The sequence below is a fragment of the Nanorana parkeri genome, unplaced genomic scaffold, assembly GCF_000935625.1.
Source record: "Nanorana parkeri isolate BGI_ZX_2015 unplaced genomic scaffold, ASM93562v1 scaffold4, whole genome shotgun sequence".
NCBI lineage: Eukaryota > Metazoa > Chordata > Amphibia > Anura > Dicroglossidae > Nanorana > Nanorana parkeri.
The window spans coordinates 2,605,475-2,624,286 of record NW_017306272.1 but is presented as its reverse complement, the minus strand read 5'-3'; the positions used below and the strand labels follow the sequence as shown (position 1 = coordinate 2,624,286).

The 18,812-nt window shown below is 41.8% G+C and overlaps 2 protein-coding genes across 2 annotated transcripts in view; one reads left to right on the top strand and one right to left on the bottom strand.

The window, feature by feature from the left end:
* The window catches only part of WIPF3 (WAS/WASL interacting protein family member 3), a 32,678-nt gene extending 31,355 nt beyond the window's left edge, over positions 1–1,323 (top strand). The window contains exon 7 of the mRNA XM_018575506.1: positions 917–1,323. Within this exon, the coding sequence (XP_018431008.1) occupies positions 917–957 (41 nt within the window). The 3' untranslated portion in view covers positions 958–1,323. The remainder of the gene's footprint in view (positions 1–916) is intronic.
* A 4,360-nt stretch (positions 1,324–5,683) lies between these two features.
* Positions 5,684–18,812, bottom strand: SCRN1 (secernin 1). Its single transcript, XM_018575307.1, has 8 exons — positions 18,654–18,812; positions 16,419–16,600; positions 14,994–15,190; positions 13,419–13,610; positions 11,565–11,727; positions 9,205–9,361; positions 7,548–7,707; positions 5,684–5,962 (listed from the first exon to the last, which is right to left on the bottom strand). Exons 1-7 carry the CDS (start codon positions 18,810–18,812, stop codon positions 7,549–7,551), a joined length of 1,209 nt encoding a protein of 402 aa, XP_018430809.1. The 3' UTR covers positions 5,684–5,962; position 7,548.

Genomic DNA, 18,812 nt, shown 5'->3' with positions numbered 1-18,812 from the left:
CCTGACACCCAGGGGCGCCAGCTGTCAGAACACAATAGGTGGCAGCGGAGACCTGGGGAACCTTGTGATCTCTCTTGTTTGGCTCCATGGATGTATGCTTAAGTTTAGTTTTTGTCATACTGTAAGATGGTGCTTGACATATGTAGAGTTTTCTATCCCAACATGTCAGCATGAAACAAACTCAAGTGATCAATCCATAAACACACACACTGGCGACCCAATAACTTGTTAGTCCGATTTTGGGTCATGGCACAAATCCACACAAACAAGAAAAGGAGGAAATACAAAACAGATTCTAAGAGAGCCAGGGGATCCCAAAACCACAGAGCTAACCACTGTGTAACAGTCGTATCCAGATTATGTCCTCTGCAAGTCTTTTTCAGCTGGTTACACATGCTGAAAAAAATATAATTTTAACACTTCCAATGAGGATCAAATTATACATGTAATATGAGGTTATGTACACTTGGTATTTCATTTACTTAGTGTGTGCTGCAGCAGTACCTGATCAGATCAGAACTCACATTGCTAAAGTCAGACCAGCATAAGATGAATTTTGATTGGTTGCTTTAAAGCTGTACTCCAGGCAAAACCAGTGCAAGTTAGCTGCCTGTTATACTCACCCACTGACTTCAATACCTTTTTAGTCACTGATCCGGGTTGTAGATCAGAAAAATCAGAGAATAGTCAGAAGTCTTTATCTGTATATTGCTCCTAGCCCGGGAATCAAGATGTTGAGAATGACTGCCAGGCAATTAGCATTTTCTGGAGAAGAGGTCAGCAGTGTCAGTCTTCATGTTTCTCTTATGACAAGTTTACCTGAAGCGATGGCTTACATCAAAGGAATGGAAAGTTTCAGTCTTGTGTCTTCCATAATGTTGTTTCATCCATATTCTTGTATCTTACATGCTGCCAGAGCCCTCCGTCCCACCACCCCAGAGACCTCAGGTAAGATGAGACCATTCTCTCTTCAATGACCGAAGAATAAAAGGGAAAATATCTGGAGAAGAAGGAGTCTTCAAGTTCTGGGACTTGTCTGCAGACACCATATTGTGTATTTGTGATCAGTGTGTGATTATGAATTGATATTTATAAAGATAATACAAATGTACATAAAAGATATGAATACATTTACATTAGCCACGTAGAATGGATTGTAATTAGTAATACAGAGCTTGTGTAAATGCTGGAGTAAAATTGTATGTACAAATGTCATAAAAGTTAGAGCTCATTTAAATGACTGAAGCTGTATGTGACACATCAATGCAATACCTAGAGAACTGTACTTTTGTTACAGTTAATCAGGGATGAGCTTTAAGCTGCCCATACACTGCTCAAATATGAGCTGATTCCTGCTGAGTCGGCCAAAATTCCAGCTGTTGGTGGCCCTGTTGGCAACACCCGGGTCAACAAACATCGATTTTTAACATCGGTGGCACTTGTGCAACTTTTATCCCAGACTCTGGGTTAAGTACTGTAATGGGGGGTTAGTGGCTCTCTTCTTTTTCCGTGGAGAAAAAAAAATCTGAATTTGCTAAACAGATGTTTTCTGATTGGCTAGTTATCATAGTCAGTGATGAGCACATTGCTTCAAAGGGACGCTGTGATAATCTCCCTGGAAAGGGCATCACCAGACCCCCTTATACTCACCTTGCCAGCATTACCTTGTAGTCCCTTGCTCTTCTACAGCTGGAAAGTATACCCGGTGTATGTGGGCTGCTTCCCTATGACAGTTCTCAGGCCTAGCATTGGCTGCTACGCCAAAGCTCCACAACTTGACCTGGAGACTGACATTACGGCGCTCCATGTTGCCAACACAAGTTACTTCAGCACTGGCTGTGAAGGAGCAAAGAACTGCGATAGAGGATTGGTAAGATGAGTAAATGGGGGGGAATGCCCTTTGCAGAAGCTGCAAGGGTCTCTTTAAGAGTGGCCGTACTCATCCTAAAATTTTTAAGAAAACCTGTCACACTTTTAAATGTGTATAACACAAATTTACAAGATGCCTGCAGATAACTTGTATTCTTTACAAAACTTCTACTGTGTGCATATAGAGAGCCGTAACTAAGAGGTACCGTCTGCCATTATTAAGCCTACTTCCAAGTCAAAGCTCCAAATTTGTGTGGACACAAAAAAATTCAACATTGATCTTTTTTAATCAAGGATATCAGATGGATATACTACGTCCTTAAAGGGCTAGTTTGGCTTTGTTTTGGCAGCGGTGTCAACAAGACCACTTGGTAAGCCACCAAACTAGAATGGTCACTGATGGACCATCTCTCTGAATTTCTTTAAGAAGCTTTGGTACTAGGACCCCCTGGTATCCAACCTCAACTGTCTAGATTGTTTTGTGGTTTTGTTTTTAATCATAATTTTGTGCCAAAAGAGGCACCGACTTTGAAGAGGTTTAGCATGCAGATTTTAAAGGCACGTTTCAACACAATTACAGAGCAGTGGGTATCCCTGTATACCAATGCTGATTATGCAGGGCATAAAAGCGGGTATGCATTGCAAGATTTAAGTACAGAATTGAACATTTTACAAGGTGAGAATGAGGAACAGTTTTTTTTTGTGCAGCCATACTGGACACGTGTGGCTGTGGCCCATAGCCTGTAAAGTGCTGGCGTCTGGATCATCTACTCAGTAAACAAAGGCCTGGCCACAATTAACTGTTTGAAGGTAAAGTGGAAATTCAGTATCTTTCACTATGTGCCCAACATGAAATAAGTCTGTTATTCAGGTTTATGCAACAAGGCACAAGCACAAAGTTCTTTAGAGTCCATTCACCCTATTGCTGTGCAGTAATGTTGGTGCGGTGCAGTGCCTTTCATTCTTTGCTGATGGACTTGTAGTGCAGTGCAGTGTACTGCACAGTCAAAGATGTAACATGCACCTTTTTTGGTGTTTAGACAGTCAATTCAAATGAGTGGGCTACTTTAACGCAATGCACACAAATGCTAACAATGTGCAGTAATGTGAATGGGTCCTTTAATTCAGGCAGGTGAGACATTCATAATAATTTGGTAGCTGTGAGTGCTTTGCACATCGTGATAGCCAGGCAATTAGCATTTCCAAAGCCAGAGCTTAGCAATTGCAGCCGCCATATTTTCCCATAATAGATTTCCTTTACACACACACAAATAAGAATGGGCCCTAGCTCTAATATAACAGTGAAAATAAACTTCTTTTTTTTAAGCTGAATTCTAAGCATAAATAAAAGACACAAATGAATGCAGCTTTGTAATATGTAATACATTATTAAATCTCATTTTTAAATGCAAGCAGTGCAAATACCTGAATTTGACCTGGTGTCAGCTTCTTGCAGTCCATGTAGAGCAGAGGTCAGAGCAGGAGAGGATGAAGCAGCACAAGAATCTAATCAGTTCATGTACAACATGCTGATAGGAGGAGAATGCAAAGGGACAGAGAGATGAAATCCTTAATGTTCTGCTTCTCCTTTATTTGTCCAGTCACAAGTTGGGGGCTGGTCCATGACAGCCTAGGCTCAGAGGAAGTAAGATGAATGATGCTGGCTGTCATTCAACCCAGAAGTGCTGTCGGGGGCCTGGATTGAAATAAGTAGTGCTGTAAAAGATGCTTTTTTATGTTAAGTTGGCTATTCATTTGTATTCATTGTTTTTAACTCAAATTTTGCTTTACTGTGTATACACCCTTCTTTTATATTGCAAGCAGCAGTTATGGCTTGTGGCTGTACCAGTTTTTGTGGCAGATATTTTTAGTCTTTGTGAAATTTGAAGTAAAAATTCTATCTATCTATGGTAATAGTAGAGCAGTAAAAGTGATGAAAAATGATGAAATCAAGTTTTTCCTTTGTTCATAAACAGATGTACGTAATACAAATACAGTAGTGTGTAAGCCTTGATCAAAGGCAACAGTAATTGATTATCTTGTATGATGAATGCATTTGCAATGCAAATATCCAGTTATTTTGTGCCTTATCTGTTCTTTTTATAAAGTGCTTTGAGCTATTTAAATGACTGTTGGTAAATATGATCTACAAATAATAATATATGCCTTATTTACGCCCTGCAGTAAATAACTCTCTTCAGCTGACTGTTTGATTCATTTCTTGTCCATTGTGACATTACTGATCCATTACGGTGATGGGAGGGATCACTAATCAGTGGTTGTGTGCACAATAGAATGCAAAGGTTTGGACATCCCAGACAAGGTGTACCCATATATGCTGCAGATTACTCGTTTTAAAAGTGACTTCAGGTTTACAATAAGTCATAAGGTGCCCATACACTGCACAATTCTCGTATGAGAATTGTGGGAAATCCCGCGATCGTACAAGAATCGTGCAGTGTGAATGAAGACGTTTGTACTGTACGGTCGCACGTCTTTTGTCTAAGGAGCATGCTAGAAAACCAGCCGAAAATCTTACGATTTTCGGCTGGTTAGAACAGTGCTCGGGAGACAAATGCCGAACGGGCCGGTGTGCGGCCCCGCACACTGCCCGTTCAGCATTGCGGTCATCGGAATCCCGCCTCTCAGTACGATCTGCCTGTCCAAGATAGGCAGATCGTACGTTTTTTTAATTACTTTACAACCATCGCAAGACTAAGGTCTTGCGATGGTTGTAAAGTGTATGGCCACCTATATACATTACCGGGCTGTGGTATATGTAGTTATAACTTGACTGCACAATGGGTTTTCTTCTTCCATAAACATACAGTCAGGCAGCACATCTGCCTTGCAGCACTGGGGTGCTTGATTTGAATCCTGCTCAGGACACTATCTGCATGGAGTTTGCATGTACTCCCTTTTCTTGTGTAGATTTCCCTCTAGGTACTCCAGTTTCCTTCTACACAGCAAAGATATGCTGATAGGGATATTGGCCCTAGTATGTGTATGTATTTATGTGATATAGGGCAGCACAGTGGCGTAGTGGTTAGCACTTCTGCCTTGCAGCACTGGGGGTCCCTGGTTCAAATCCTGGCCAGGTCACTATCTACAAGGAGTTTGCATGTTCTCCCTGTGCTTGCGTGGGTTTCCTCCAGGTACTCCAGTTTCCTCCCACACTCCAAAGACTTGCTGTCTAGATTGGTCCTGTATGCATGTGTGATAGGGACCTTAGATTGTAATGCATGTGCGATAGGGACCTTAGATTTTAATGCATGTGTGATAGGGACCTTAGATTGTAAGCTCCTTGAGGGCAGGGACTGATGTGAATGTGCACTGCGTAAAATTGTCCGCACTATATAAATACCTTAAATTCCTTAACAAGAGGGACTGATGTAAATGTACATTATGAAAAGTGTCGGCATTATGTATATTTATGCCGATGAATTCCGATTTCCATTTTCCCCCGGTCTGCTGGCCAACGGTATGATTTTCTAGTGTCCACAAACATTAGGATGACACCCATGACAAACAAATTAAGCAGCAGGAGCCTTCGTTTCAATGGAATGTGTTTATTTTAAACACGGCATTTACAAATATTAGAAAACAACCCAATCTGTAAAGCCTTCAGTTTAAAACATTGCGGTTTAGAGATCTCAAATCTAAATTCAAGTTCTTATAATTCTATTCTTCAAGTCAAATGTATGAGCTAAATAATTGCAAATCACTGATTTATATTCTAATAACTCCACTAATAGATTTCAACATTCTGCACGTTTCTACTCAAATAACTGCTCATTCTGTGATCTCTCTCTACTCTCACCTTTATATGGTTCTAACTAGCCTTCAACTAAATGACTTTTAATAGAATATGTCAGGTGTGATCTTTTCAGATGATCCATTGTTGGTTAGACACATAGTGAGCTCTGTTAATCTACATGCACTGAGCATTGGAGGTTGATCCTGTTCCCTGTACAAACACACAATACCAGTGACACATAGCTACACAGGGGACAGCAGAGTCATCCACATGGCCACGTGGGGAAGCCTTAACATGTCACGTGCTCTTCTGTCTGCAGGATTATGTCCGTGATATCTAATAGAAACAAATCAGGATAGAATATAAGTTCAGCTTTGCAAAAATAAGCCAAGACAAAATGTACCGGTATGTATTACATGAGCTTATACAGTATATATCCTAAAGATATACAATAGGTTCCATTTTGAATATAGCTTCAATATTATAAATGTCTTACATGCTTAGAAACATACCAGCTTTTCTTTACTCAGTTTGAAAAAGTGAATGGGGCCAAAGGCCATGGACAATTGTAAAAAAGAAAGGTAAGTAAATGTTAGTGCTCAGCTAATGTAAGTAAAACATTTTATAGCCTTTGCAAAATCCAACACAGACATATTGGCAGATCAATTTGCTCATCTCTATTATGGGATAAATGAACAGGAAGTCAGCTGTGTAGAAACATTTTACAGAATGCCATATTAATGTGACACTAAACTCGGGGGTTAAATCTTAAAAATACATTCAAGTACCGTAACTATTAACAAAAATGTATCTTATTTATGTATCATTCAGCTGTAAAACCTCAAATCATCTCTGAATTGGTGCTGACACTGTCCTTCCTTCTGGAGGGGGGCTACTTATGTTTCCCATGGTCCCGGTGTTTGTTGTAAAGTAGCCACCGCTTCAAGCTCACTTCCGTGATGGACTACAATCTCAGTACAAATTAGTACACTAAACATGAGATTGTAGTACATCGCAGGAGGGAGCTTGGAGCGGTGGCTACTTTACAACACACACAGGGACCATCGGGAACAAAAGTAGCCACCCTCCAGAAGCAAAGACAGTGGCAGCACCCATTAAGGCTAGCTTCACTAGGCTAAATCCGCACGGTATCGCACACAAAACAGAGATTTGCATTCAAGTCTATGGAAGTTGTTCACACCTTTGCGATTTGTCACGCGGTAGAAATCGCCTATCGCACAAAAAGGTACAGGAGCTATTTTCAGGCGATTGCCGCACGGTTTGGGTCCCATAGACATCTGTTTGCATTGAAAACCGTGCAAACAAAAACGTGCGAAAACAGCTCAATTGCCTGGGTGTGAACCTAGCCTGAGGCATTATTTGAGGATCTACACCCAAGTGACACACAAAGATACATTTTTGTTAATAGTTAAGGTACTTAAATTAACTTTTAAAGTTTAACTCCTGAATTTAGTGTCACTTCAATGTCAAAGACCAAGTTCACATGGGCAGCCGACTTTACTGCCCTTTTTCAGCAGTGCATTGCTTTTCTGTGAGAGGTTGGCAGCTGGTTTATGGGCATTCGGGAGGATATACTGTTGTTTGGCTTTTTTTTATCTGGCATTCCAAACAGTTGCAGCGCAGTCTCATTTAACTGCTATGGTTACATCTGACAAGTGGCACCACCTGCTAAACAGAACGTATTACTCTCTCAATACTTCTCATTTAAATGTCACACACAAAGTGCTTTGTTTTTTTAAGGGGGCGAGTAACATCTAGAAGCTCATAGCAGCAGGTTCTGATGATTGTTGGTGTTCAAGAAAAGATCTACGTTTTTCTTAGCTACCTCAGTAAACCAAAGCTAGGCAAGGAGTATATTATTGAATAATATGCCATCAGCAACACATAAAATGTAATTTACCTCATTTGTAGAACTTGATTTCTGTGTCAACGCAATCATAGAAAAGATCTACTACTTCCGCAGGGTCTAATGGATCGGAACTATTAAGAATGTCTTCCATGGCATCTAAACCTTGTTTCTCCAGATCTAACATCGTGCACAGAAGTTTATCTCCTGCTTCCTACATGGACACAATGAAGACAACAACATTTCATTTCAATTATAGTTTTTATGGAGTAATCCTGTTGTAGAACACCTGCCATTATATCAAATAGAGATGATATCATGAAATATCACATGGAAAGAAGTAGAATAAAAGCACTGGACACCCAAGGTGTGGGTGTAGCTGGCCAATTAGGATGTGAAAGAGTTAATACAATGGTACCTCGGATCACAAACTTAATCCGTGCCATGATTCTGGTCACGAACCGAATTGGAATTGGTCGCGAACAAATTTCCCCATAAGGTTCAATGTAAATAAGGTTAATCCGTTCTGACCCCTACGAACGTGGTCGCGAACAGAATCACATTTTCCCCATAAGGTTCAATGTAAATAAGGTTAATCTGTTCTGAACCATATGTAAAAACATTTTTTTTACCACAAGGCATCTTCTACATTCCAGAGGATCTCCCCTGTCTCCTTGGTCGGTAGTCTCAAATTGCAGGACATTTTGGTAAAATCTTACCATGGAGGAAAAAACTGAGCTTACCCCATAAGCCATAGACCCATGTTAGGTCTATGGGGAGTCGGATGAAAACGGACATGCGTCTATATATATCAGATTACCCTCAATCTGCCACAATCAGGTCCGCCAAAACATAAATCTGCTCCGTTTTGCTATCTGGACCTGACCGGAGTCAGAGGTAATTGGAGCTTAACCCATAAGCCATAGACCCATGTTAGGTCTATGGGGAGTCGGATGTAAATGGGCATGTGTCTATTTATATCAGATTACCCTCAATCTGCCACAATCAGGTCCGCCAAAACATAAATCTGTTCCATTTTGCTATCTGGACCTGACCGGAGTCGGAGGTAATTGGATATACACGGACGCACGTCTGTTTAGATCTGGCTGCCCATAGACTATCTTTGGGCTTTCGACCAGATCTGCCGGAAAAACTGACAGACGGACCTGATCAGACTGCCCTTCTGAAAGTGGCCTTAGGCTTTCAGAAAAAACAACGTATTCACCTCTAGCCAGTCATTGTACTTTTATACATTTAAAGAAACTCACCATGGCATTTAAGTGTAGCCAAATCTTTTTTTTATAGGTTTGGATTAAGTAGGGAAGAGTTAAAACCTGTCAGTTTATTTCTTTCCTGAGTCCTTTTGGGAGATTTTCTTTTACTTCCTGTCTGAGGGCCACAATAGGAAAAAAGACCAAATCATTCCAAAGTGAGGAAATTGCTCTCTTAGACAGTTGTCACCGAAACAGGTGTCCCCATTGGAAGATTTCCCCTTACTTGGTTTTGGTGACAACTGTAAAATTTGGGTTTCTCACTTTGCCTTGGTGAAAATGGTCGCTAGGACAGACAGAGAGTGAATCTACCTAGTGAGACCACAAACAGCAATACAAATTGCCAGGTGTTCTGATCCTTCCCTTCTCTATTCAATACTAATAATATATTGCAATCCACCAGGGCAATATAAATGAAATGGGTACAAAATGTTGCTTACCTTGTCATTGTCCATTAAAGCTACAGCACACTGATGAGCTTCATACAGTTCATGTTTATATTCTGAATGTTCATGATGACAATCCCCAGCACAAGATGACTGAACCTTCGGGACTGCTTTCACGTCTTCCACAAATATAAAGGGTTTAAATACTGACCTGGAAATCAATTAAAGCAACAGAAATAACAGAGATTGCAATAAAACAAGTCAATGAACGTGTATAAAACAATGAACGTCTTTTATTCAGTCCCTTTTGGTCTGGTAAATATGCCATTGAAAAGTGTTTCGCTAAATATTTTTGATCAGTTTCAAAAGATACCTGTTAATCTTGCTGGAAATCTAGGGAGCTGATAACTTCCTGTGCAGTTATCAATCAAATTGTTCTCAGAGGACTACAGAACCACTCCTCTCTATGTCAGGGGTAGGCAAACTCCAGCCATCCAGCTGTGGCGCAACTACAAATCCCATGAGGCTTTGCAAGACTCTGACAGCCACAAGTATGACTCCCAGAGGCAGATGCATAATGGGATTTGTAGTTTCGCCACAGCTGGAGGGCTGGAGTTTGCCTACCCCTGCTCTATGTTATAGACAGGGGCATCCCTAGTCTTTTTGCCACCTCAAGCAGCGGGGAGGAATGTGGTAGGGGGTCCTCTGCATCATCTCACCATTCACCTCTGGCTCCGGCCCAGTGATATCATTGGGCAGGACACCGGCCAGAGCGTCCCAGATTGCTAAGAGCTGGGCTGGTAGATGTGTATGGCTCTTAGCAACCTAGGATGGTGGAAAGGGGGCGGCAGGCACACTGCAAACATTGTGGGGGGTGACCCACGTGACCCAAAGAGATGCCTCATTATAGAGACAGCCCTGGTTATACACTATAGTTGAGGGGTGGGGTTCCGTAGTCCTATCTTGTCTCTTTAGTCCTGGTACAGAAGGGTAAGAGAGGGTTGTCATCCTTGGACAGGAAGTGTGTTACTGGAGAATCACCAGGTGAAAATAGAGTAAAAAAAGCCAGGAAAAAAAAGAAAGCTGATGCAGCCACCACGTCTGAGCACTGGAGAGATATTCCACTAGTAATGCTGCTATCATCATCGCTACTGTCACTATGTATGTAGTTGCAATCCATTTAACAAGTCACTTAATTGTGGGAGGGGAGGTATACAAACTCCTTTAGATCTACCAATTGATCATGGAGCAGCTTAGTCTAGAGCCGTGGTGTACCAGCTGTTGTGGAACTTCAAGTCCCATGAGGCACTGCAAAGCTGACAGTTACAGGCATGACTCCCAGAGGCATGTTGGGATTTGTAGTTAAAGTACAGCTGGAGGGTCGGCGTTGCCTACCCCTGGTTAGAGGCTCCATATAATAGGAAAAAAAGAGGAAAAGAAACATGTTGCATGCAAGACTGTCAACAACAATAAAGCAGAGAAGACACTTATGAGCAGGCACAGGTTTAACTAACATGATTTAGGGTCATGTACAGCGGCGTATTTAACTTTGCTGCTGCCCTAGGCAAGGCAGCAGCGCCGCCCCCTCCCCCGCAGCTTCTCGGAAAATCCCCCCTCCCCTGACTGACCCGCCGCTGCTCATACAGCACCCCCCCCCTCAGCGAATCTGCCGCTCCAGGCAAACGCCTTGTTTGCCTCGCGGCAGATACGCCCCTGGTCATGTATATAAGTGCTGGTAAGAAGACTGTTCCTTCTTGATGAAATGTAAAAGGTGATCCCACATCCAGTATCCAGAATGTTTGTAGACAAAGGAACACTTACATACCCTGTTTCCCCGAAAATAAGACCTAGTGTGGTTTTTGGGGGCAAAAAAAAAAAAAAAGACATCCCCTGAAAATAAGACCTAGTGTGGTTTTTGGGGGCAAAAAAAAAAAAAAAGACATCCCCTGAAAATAAGACCTAGTGTGGTTTTTGGGGGCAAAAAAAAAAAAAAAGACATCCCCTGAAAATAAGACCTAGTGTGGTTTTTGGGGGCAAAAAAAAAAAAAAAGACATCCCCTGAAAATAAGACCTAGTGTGGTTTTTGGGGGCAAAAAAAAAAAAAAAGACATCCCCTGAAAATAAGACCTAGTGTGGTTTTTGGGGGCAAAAAAAAAAAAAAAGACATCCCCTGAAAATAAGACCTAGTGTGGTTTTTGGGGGCAAAAAAAAAAAAAAAGACATCCCCTGAAAATAAGACCTAGTGTGGTTTTTGGGGGCAAAAAAAAAAAAAAAGACATCCCCTGAAAATAAGACCTAGTGTGGTTTTTGGGGGCAAAAAAAAAAAAAAAGACATCCCCTGAAAATAAGACCTAGTGTGGTTTTTGGGGGCAAAAAAAATATAAGAGTGTCTTATTTTCGGGGAAACACGGTACCTTGAGGGGTCCGGTGTGCCAGTGAGGAAGTGGATACAAGGCCATTTCTCATCCTGAGGTAGAACAGACACTGAACTCGCTGTAGTCAGGAAGGTATCGGAGTCCACACAATTTCCACAACTTTTATTACGAAGGATATTTATCGCTGATTCCACCGTCAGTTCTAGAGAAAACAGAGACCCAGAAAGTATAATGATCTTTATAGGATAATGGTAATTTATATGATAAGAATCTAATGCTAGCCATGCATGGCTCAATGCTCTCTTGTTCACATCGATTTTCAGTGGATTCCCTCATCCATGTTAAACAGTGAGCATGGAAGAATCTCCACTGCTGGCTATTGTATCAAGCAATCATGGCACCCACGGCTGCCTAAATATAGTGGTACTGCCAAGCAGCCAATAATTTCACAGCGGCTCAGCAGTTGAACTTTAAGTTGACTTTTGCCGAGCCGTGTAGCGCTTTCAGGGCCTTCTGCAGCTTGAATTTTGGACACAGGGCTGTTTACATCCGGCTGCCCGTAGAGTTACATTATCTGTACTATCGGTACAGATCTGCTTGAAAAACGGACAGGTGGATCTGAATAGTGTAAAAGGGGTCTTAGTCCCTGTTCACAGCTGGGCGTTTTGATGCTCAAATCTAAGCGCGACAAAACTCTCAACACAACAATCCCATTAATTTCTATGGCCCCTGTTCACACCTGAGAGTTTTGACACGAGCTGTAATACGCTGAACGATGGAAAAGGTACATGAGCTTTTTTTTCAGACAGATTACAGTGTGTTTGGCTGCATAGACTTCAATGGAAGCACACGAAAACGCACGCATTTTGCACATTTCTGTGTGTGTTTTTACGCGTTTGTGCGCACGTTACCATGATGCATTTCAATCAGCTAAATAAAACCTGTGTCTTTGTATATGTGTGTCTAACGCACTTAAAAATGTGCAAAATACGCAAAAACCGCGCTAAACATTCTAGATGGTAGGCTAAACAAAACATGCGCTAATATGCGCAAAAAAAGCTGATGCCTAGGTGTGAATGGAGACTTAGATTTTTTTTTGTTGCTGCCAGGGCTGTCCCTACACTATTTGCTGCCTAAGGCTTGCATTCCGGGAAAGCCAGACCGAGCTGTCAGCAGCTCTGCCCTGAAAAGCGCCCAGCTCACTGACGTCGCCGGTTGCAAGGAGCTCGGCAGGACGCCAGCCAGAGCATCCCACTCAGCACCTGCAACCGATGACATTCATGAACCGGGCGGGAAGCCACACAGAGTGTCACGGGTTGAAAAGGGCTCTTAGCAACCTGGGAAGCTGTGCCCCCCTCCCTCCCAACGACTGCCCTCCAATGAGATGCCGCCTGAGGCATCTGCCTCGGGTTAACTCATTATAGGGACGGCCCCGTGTGCTGGGGACCCCCATGACTACTCTACGGGAAGATGAAAGAAAACAGTTACCGGTATGTGAATTACAGCAGGACGTAGTTTTTTCACTCCTATTCATACTGCAGATCATATATGCTCTATATGTACAGCACCATCTAGTGGCAAAGAGCAGACAATTCAGGTCTGTATGGAAGTCAAAGGATGTCAGGTTTCATTTTAATTATTTAAAGTGGAGGAAGGGAACCACACAGATGTGCTGGACGTTTGGCCATTGGAGCCATGTGTATCCCAATGTGCAAAGTGCCATAACCTAAAACAACCAATCAGACTCTATCTTTCAGTGATGTGATCATTAAGCTCAACCCTAATTAGTTTCAATGTAAAAATTCATTTTGCACTTAAACGTTGCTTTTCAAAATGCTTTACTACACCTTTATAAAAGGATTAGAATCCATTCAAGACAGAGTCAATATTTACCATCCTGATTCTCTAAGGTCTTCTTCCCTGAACAACGATCTCCAATATCACCTTCTGAAAAGGCTTCAGAGAAGTTAAATTCTGTATCTTCACTCCACCAGCCCTGGCTTTTTGCATAACTCCGAAGCTCTGGGTGTTCCAGGTCTAGCTGTGTCTTTAGTGATAAATGGTTGCAGATACATCTTACACCATCTATGTGACAAGAAGAAACTCAAACAGGTGAATATGAAGTTGTATAATTGGGGGTGTATTTATAAAGCAGTGAATCCATCACTGTCATTTAAACCACATGCAGGTGGAACATTCACTTGCAGTAAATGTCTTACTCTCCTTTAGATTTTTATTTTATTTATTTTTGGGGGGCGGGGGGTAATTTGTATTTTTCAAAACATAGTTTGGAAGTATGGTAACATTGTTTCTGGTTTCTGTTCAACTCCCAGGAAGTGACAAATCACTGCACTTTGTTAAGATCAAGTGGTGTATTCCGTACTTGCTGAAAATGTTCGTAGCCTGTAATGCAAACTAAAGCAGCCACAGGATCTAAGTGCTGGAAGGCTGCATTATATACTTTTTGTAAAATCTATCATTTTTGTTCTGTAGTTTAGTTACTTTTTACCACTTCAATTTATCTCTTAACACCAAACCTAACTCAATGGGGGGGAATTTATCAAAACTGGAGCAGAGAGAACCTGGAGCAGTTGCCCATGGCAACCAGTCAGGATCTCTCCTCAGTTTGCTCAGGTAAGATTTGAAAATGAGACAGAGACGCTGATTGGCTGCAGTGCAAATCTGCTCCAGATTGTGTGTGCTCCTGTTGTGATAAATTCCCCTGAATATCTTAACAAGCCGTTATTATTATTATACAGGATTTATATAGCGCCAACAGTTTGCACAGCGCTTTACAATCTAAGGAAGACATTACAATTACAATTCAAGACAATATGGTGAGCCCCTGAGGGCTTACGATCTAAACCCATCAAACTTAAAGTAGACCTGTAGACCAACCACCAGTGCGGTCACATGGGTGAAAGGGGAGTGAGCAACTTGCTGCATAGTCAATGGAGTAATGGGGAAGAGGATGGGGGGTATTCACTTTTACCCCTAACCTGCACCTCAATCTATCACTGCAAGTCCAATTTCAGTTTTTGGCTGGGAAGTTACAGCTTTCCTGAAACATAAATTTCATGATATACACATGATGCATTTTAAAACTCACTTAAAAATAAGTATTTGCAAGTAATAATGTCTTTCTTGAATCCTCCACAGGACCAAATGCATTTAAAACACTTGGTCCACTTCTGATTTGTGGCCTATTTGCATTAAAATCATATATTTATTTCTCTTTGTGCCATGCTGTAGCTCCATCACTGGTTAAAGCCCAAGCTAAAGGCATTCCTATGAGGGGGGGGGGGATGCTACAGCACAAAAATAGATCACCACGATGCTAATTGTTATGGCCTTTATTGTTGTATGGCCATAGACTTCATATAGCAGTTTCCAAACTAGAATATAAACAGTCATGCCTAATACATGAACACAAGATAGTAACATATCAGTAGATCAACCCTCACTAACCTGTAATTTTTTCAGCTGCCCAAAATGTGCCCACTGTCTCCAGTAACCAGGCCTCTGAGCGATCCACAATGAGAAAGGCACTTTGGAATCCCTGATCATCAGTCTGGAAGTAGCTTCCCCCTTGGCCATGCTTCTCTAGTAAAGACACTATTGCTTGAAGAGCCTCTTTGGCATTTGTCCCACGTTCAAGGCCAAGCCTGGAAAAACAAGAACTTTTAAATGTGGCACTGTAAGAAACTCGTAGAACTAGACTCTCAAAATTAAAATGAATATTTTTGCAATCCTTTCCCCCAATAGTTCAGTGGTCCATTAAAAAACAAAACAAAAACTTTTTGTAAATATAAAGTTTTATTCAACACTCCTAAAACTTCCATTTATGTGCAATTGCACTCCAGACGCAGGTGTACGATTACTTATTATCAGTGGTGTGCCTAGACTTTTTGGGACACAGACTGATGATCAGGGATTCCAAAGTGCCTGAGGCGGCGGGGGGATAGGGTGGGACGCTAGCCAGAGCATCCCAGGTTGCTAAGACCTGAGCGGGGAGATGTGTGTGGCCTTTCACATCTTTACACCCGGCTCCAACCTGGGACACTCTGGCTGGAAAGGGGGCAGCATTTTGCAGAAAAGGCCACTATTCAACAAACATGACGCTCTGCCTGCTTCCCCCCAAGTGACCCAAAGAGATGCCACCTGTGGGACGGCCCTGCTTATTATCACATGACATTGGTGATAGAACAACATTTCCTTGCATGCATAGTGCCACGAGTCCTTGAGCTTATGTCCAAAAGCAGCAACACACAGAGGCAATGCTGCCAATCAAGTTCTTCATTAGACAGGTATGAGTGAGAGGAGACTGTGTTTTACCACATCCCACCATGTACATCAAGGCCATTTGTGTGTTGACATGCAGGATTGTAGTATTCTGCATGAATGAGCCCTCCCAGGTGACACAGCTGATCCTGCTAACAGACTGTTGTCACCCAGGGACAGGAATAGGCCTTCAGAAAGCAGTAAGAAGAGCTGTAATTGTATAAAGGGAACACCACTAATAGTTGTTGGAGTGCAACTACTAATAGGACATCATCGTAGGCAAAAATTAGCACTTAATCCTTGCAGTGCAGGGGTAGCCCTACTGCAAGGGTTAATCAAATTTTTACCTAGGGTTCTTCTTTACCGTCAGCTGAGGAAATCATACACCTATAGTACACACTGTGCAAGAGCATTTAGGGAAGACATAAAACCAAGATGGTAAAAATCATAAACCTACAAGAACCAGGTGAAGATACTGACTCTAAAGACAAACGTGAAACAAATTAAGATTACCAACCAATGCAAATAAACTAAAAAGCTCCCCATTTTTTCACTGTAAAGTGCTATATACCAACATTTGCCCCAGGGTTCTGAATAGCACAAACCACTTACCTGACCAGGTCCATCGCCAGCAATAACTTGGAACCCTCAGCATCCTGTCTTGTGGTAACAGCTACATTTCCAATGCAAACTCCATGTTCATTGGCTCCCATCTCAGCACCCCACATCCAAGCTGGTTTACTCAGTATTACAGAATGAGTCTGGGCAACCTGGTCAGTTTCAAGGTATGTGCACTGGAAAATCACAATAACATAAGACAGAGTAAATATTAGCTATTGACAATTGACATGGGATGTGGCCTGTATTTTGGGAAGGTGCACCTAGTCCTAGGTTCCTAGTCTATACCACTGACTTAAATTACAGCATTCGCCCTGTGATAAGCAAATCAGGATGGAGAGCGGTGCGGGGAGGAGACAGCTGTCACAGGAGGCCGAGCCGACGGTGCGGGGGAGGAATCAGCTGTCAGCGGTGTCACAGGAGGCCGAGCTCTCCTCCCCGAGACGCCCGCTCAGCCTACTGTGGCAGGTGGAGGAGTCATAATGGAGAGCGGTATACAAACACTCAGCGATCAGATCACTGAGTGTTTGTAAATAACTGACGACATAGTATACTTACTGTTTGCCCAATTATGAATGAATAGGAAGTGCTCTACGTCACTTCCTGTTCATTCATGATTATGGACATAGCAACATACTATTTCCACAGTTTATGAATGGACAGAAGCACTCAGTGTAGAGGACTCTGTCTCCTCAATCTCTTTTTCTGTTTCAAAAGGGAAAAGAAATATAAAATATTTAAAATAATTTTCGGTTTCAGTTTCGGCCTGACAAATGTTTTATTTATGGTTTCGATTTTGGTCTGAAAATTCCATTTAGGTGGACCTCTAATACATATATATATATAATCATTTTTAAGCAGTGAGTGCTGACACCAGTCATTCAATAAATACTTTGAAATCAATACAACACACAGTAATACAATCTTTTAAAAATGCCATACTATTCTTGCAAGGTTCCCCTATGTTCATGACAACAACATCAAAGTAGAAAAGAGAACAGAAAATTAGAATAACATTGTAAGGACCAGCATGGGTAAACCTGGGTTATCACATGAGCAGTTAGCAATTCAGGTCAGGCTCACAGTGTGACAAGCTACAGCATGAGCTCATTCATCAAGCAGAGCACAATGTTCTCTTCCTTCTCCTACACATGCTTGACTGTCCTTTGTGCACTTTTAATGGCTTTCTGCTCCTACTTACAGGGAAATAACAATAGGCAATGGAAAGTCAGAAAGGTTCAAGTAATCACTGGGCAGGAAATCATCTAAATTGGTACACGTCAGTACATCCTGGAACAAAACATCTAAATGAAAGCTAAAGCACGCAATATTTACTTTTGTTTCATTTGTTCGCAGCAATGTGCAAAATGTTTTCAGCTTTCATTACATTACACAAGAAGAGACCAGACACCAAGACTCAAATATTCAAGTCTGGGGCAACTTAATTCCTGCCAGGTATCATATTCTGCCGCGCAAAATCCCCCACTGAAGCAGATGACAGACCTACCTGTCTAAGACCACTTCATTCCACCCAAAACTATTTCATTTCTGGACAGTGTCCAATAGGTTAAAATATAATGCGTGATATACAGAGGTATTAAGGCCAAGAGGTAAAAGGAAAGGAAGGTTTTACTGCACCAGTGATAGCTGCCTTACACCTTAGGCTTCTTGGACTTGATACCAATGTACCAACATAGAGCCTTAGGCTAGCCTGATCCCATCTTGGATCTAAAGCCTTGTGAGGACTGGCTCATTATATGGTTACACTTTGATTTTGGAAGTGGTTTGTTTTGTCAACAGAGATGGTCAAGCTTGTAAGTATAGAACTGCATGTGTACTGCTTCAATTCACCAGTTAAGTCACGTGTGTACATTGCAAGGTTCCCCTGTGATCATGTACAGACAAGTGTCTCCATAGCCATCATTTGCGGGAAGTCATTTGCCCTGTCTACAGTCAGCCTTAGGAACCAAGTTGTGAAGACTCCAACACAAACTATTGGGTGATCAAACCAAGCGTCTACCTGTAACTGAAGAATCGGTTTTGAGTCGGCTGTATTCACAGGTTAAGTTTTGTTGTGGAAAAGTATTCTAAACATAATTACAAATATCCAACCAACAAAAGAAATAAGGTAAAAGTACAGGAAGTCCACATTAAAAGGAAGTTGATCTTGTAGCTAATCGCAGTGATTGCATAAGGTCACATAAGATGTTAATACAGCGTTACCCTTACCTGAACTTTGCTTCCAGGATCATGGCTTTTGGGTGGCACATAGAGCACTTCTTGGACTTCATCTCTGGGACGTGCTGAGTTCTTCCCAAACAAAATGCAGCTGTTTTTTGTATGGGGTGGAAAGGCCACAAAACAAAAGCTTGGAGGTGCTCCAGTCAT

Bases quoted from the DNA above. Each gene is read 5' to 3' on its own strand.
- SCRN1 (XM_018575307.1), bottom strand. From the start codon at position 18,812: ATGACTGGAGCACCTCCAAGCTTTTGTTTTGTGGCCTTTCCACCCCAT. The intron at 15,191-16,418 runs GTAAGTGGTTTG...TTGTTTTTCCAG, and splicing joins CTGGCGATGGACCTGGTCAG to GCTTGGCCTTGAACGTGGGA. The intron at 11,728-13,418 runs GTAAATATTGAC...TGTTTTCTCTAG, and splicing joins GACCTTAGAGAATCAGGATG to AACTGACGGTGGAATCAGCG.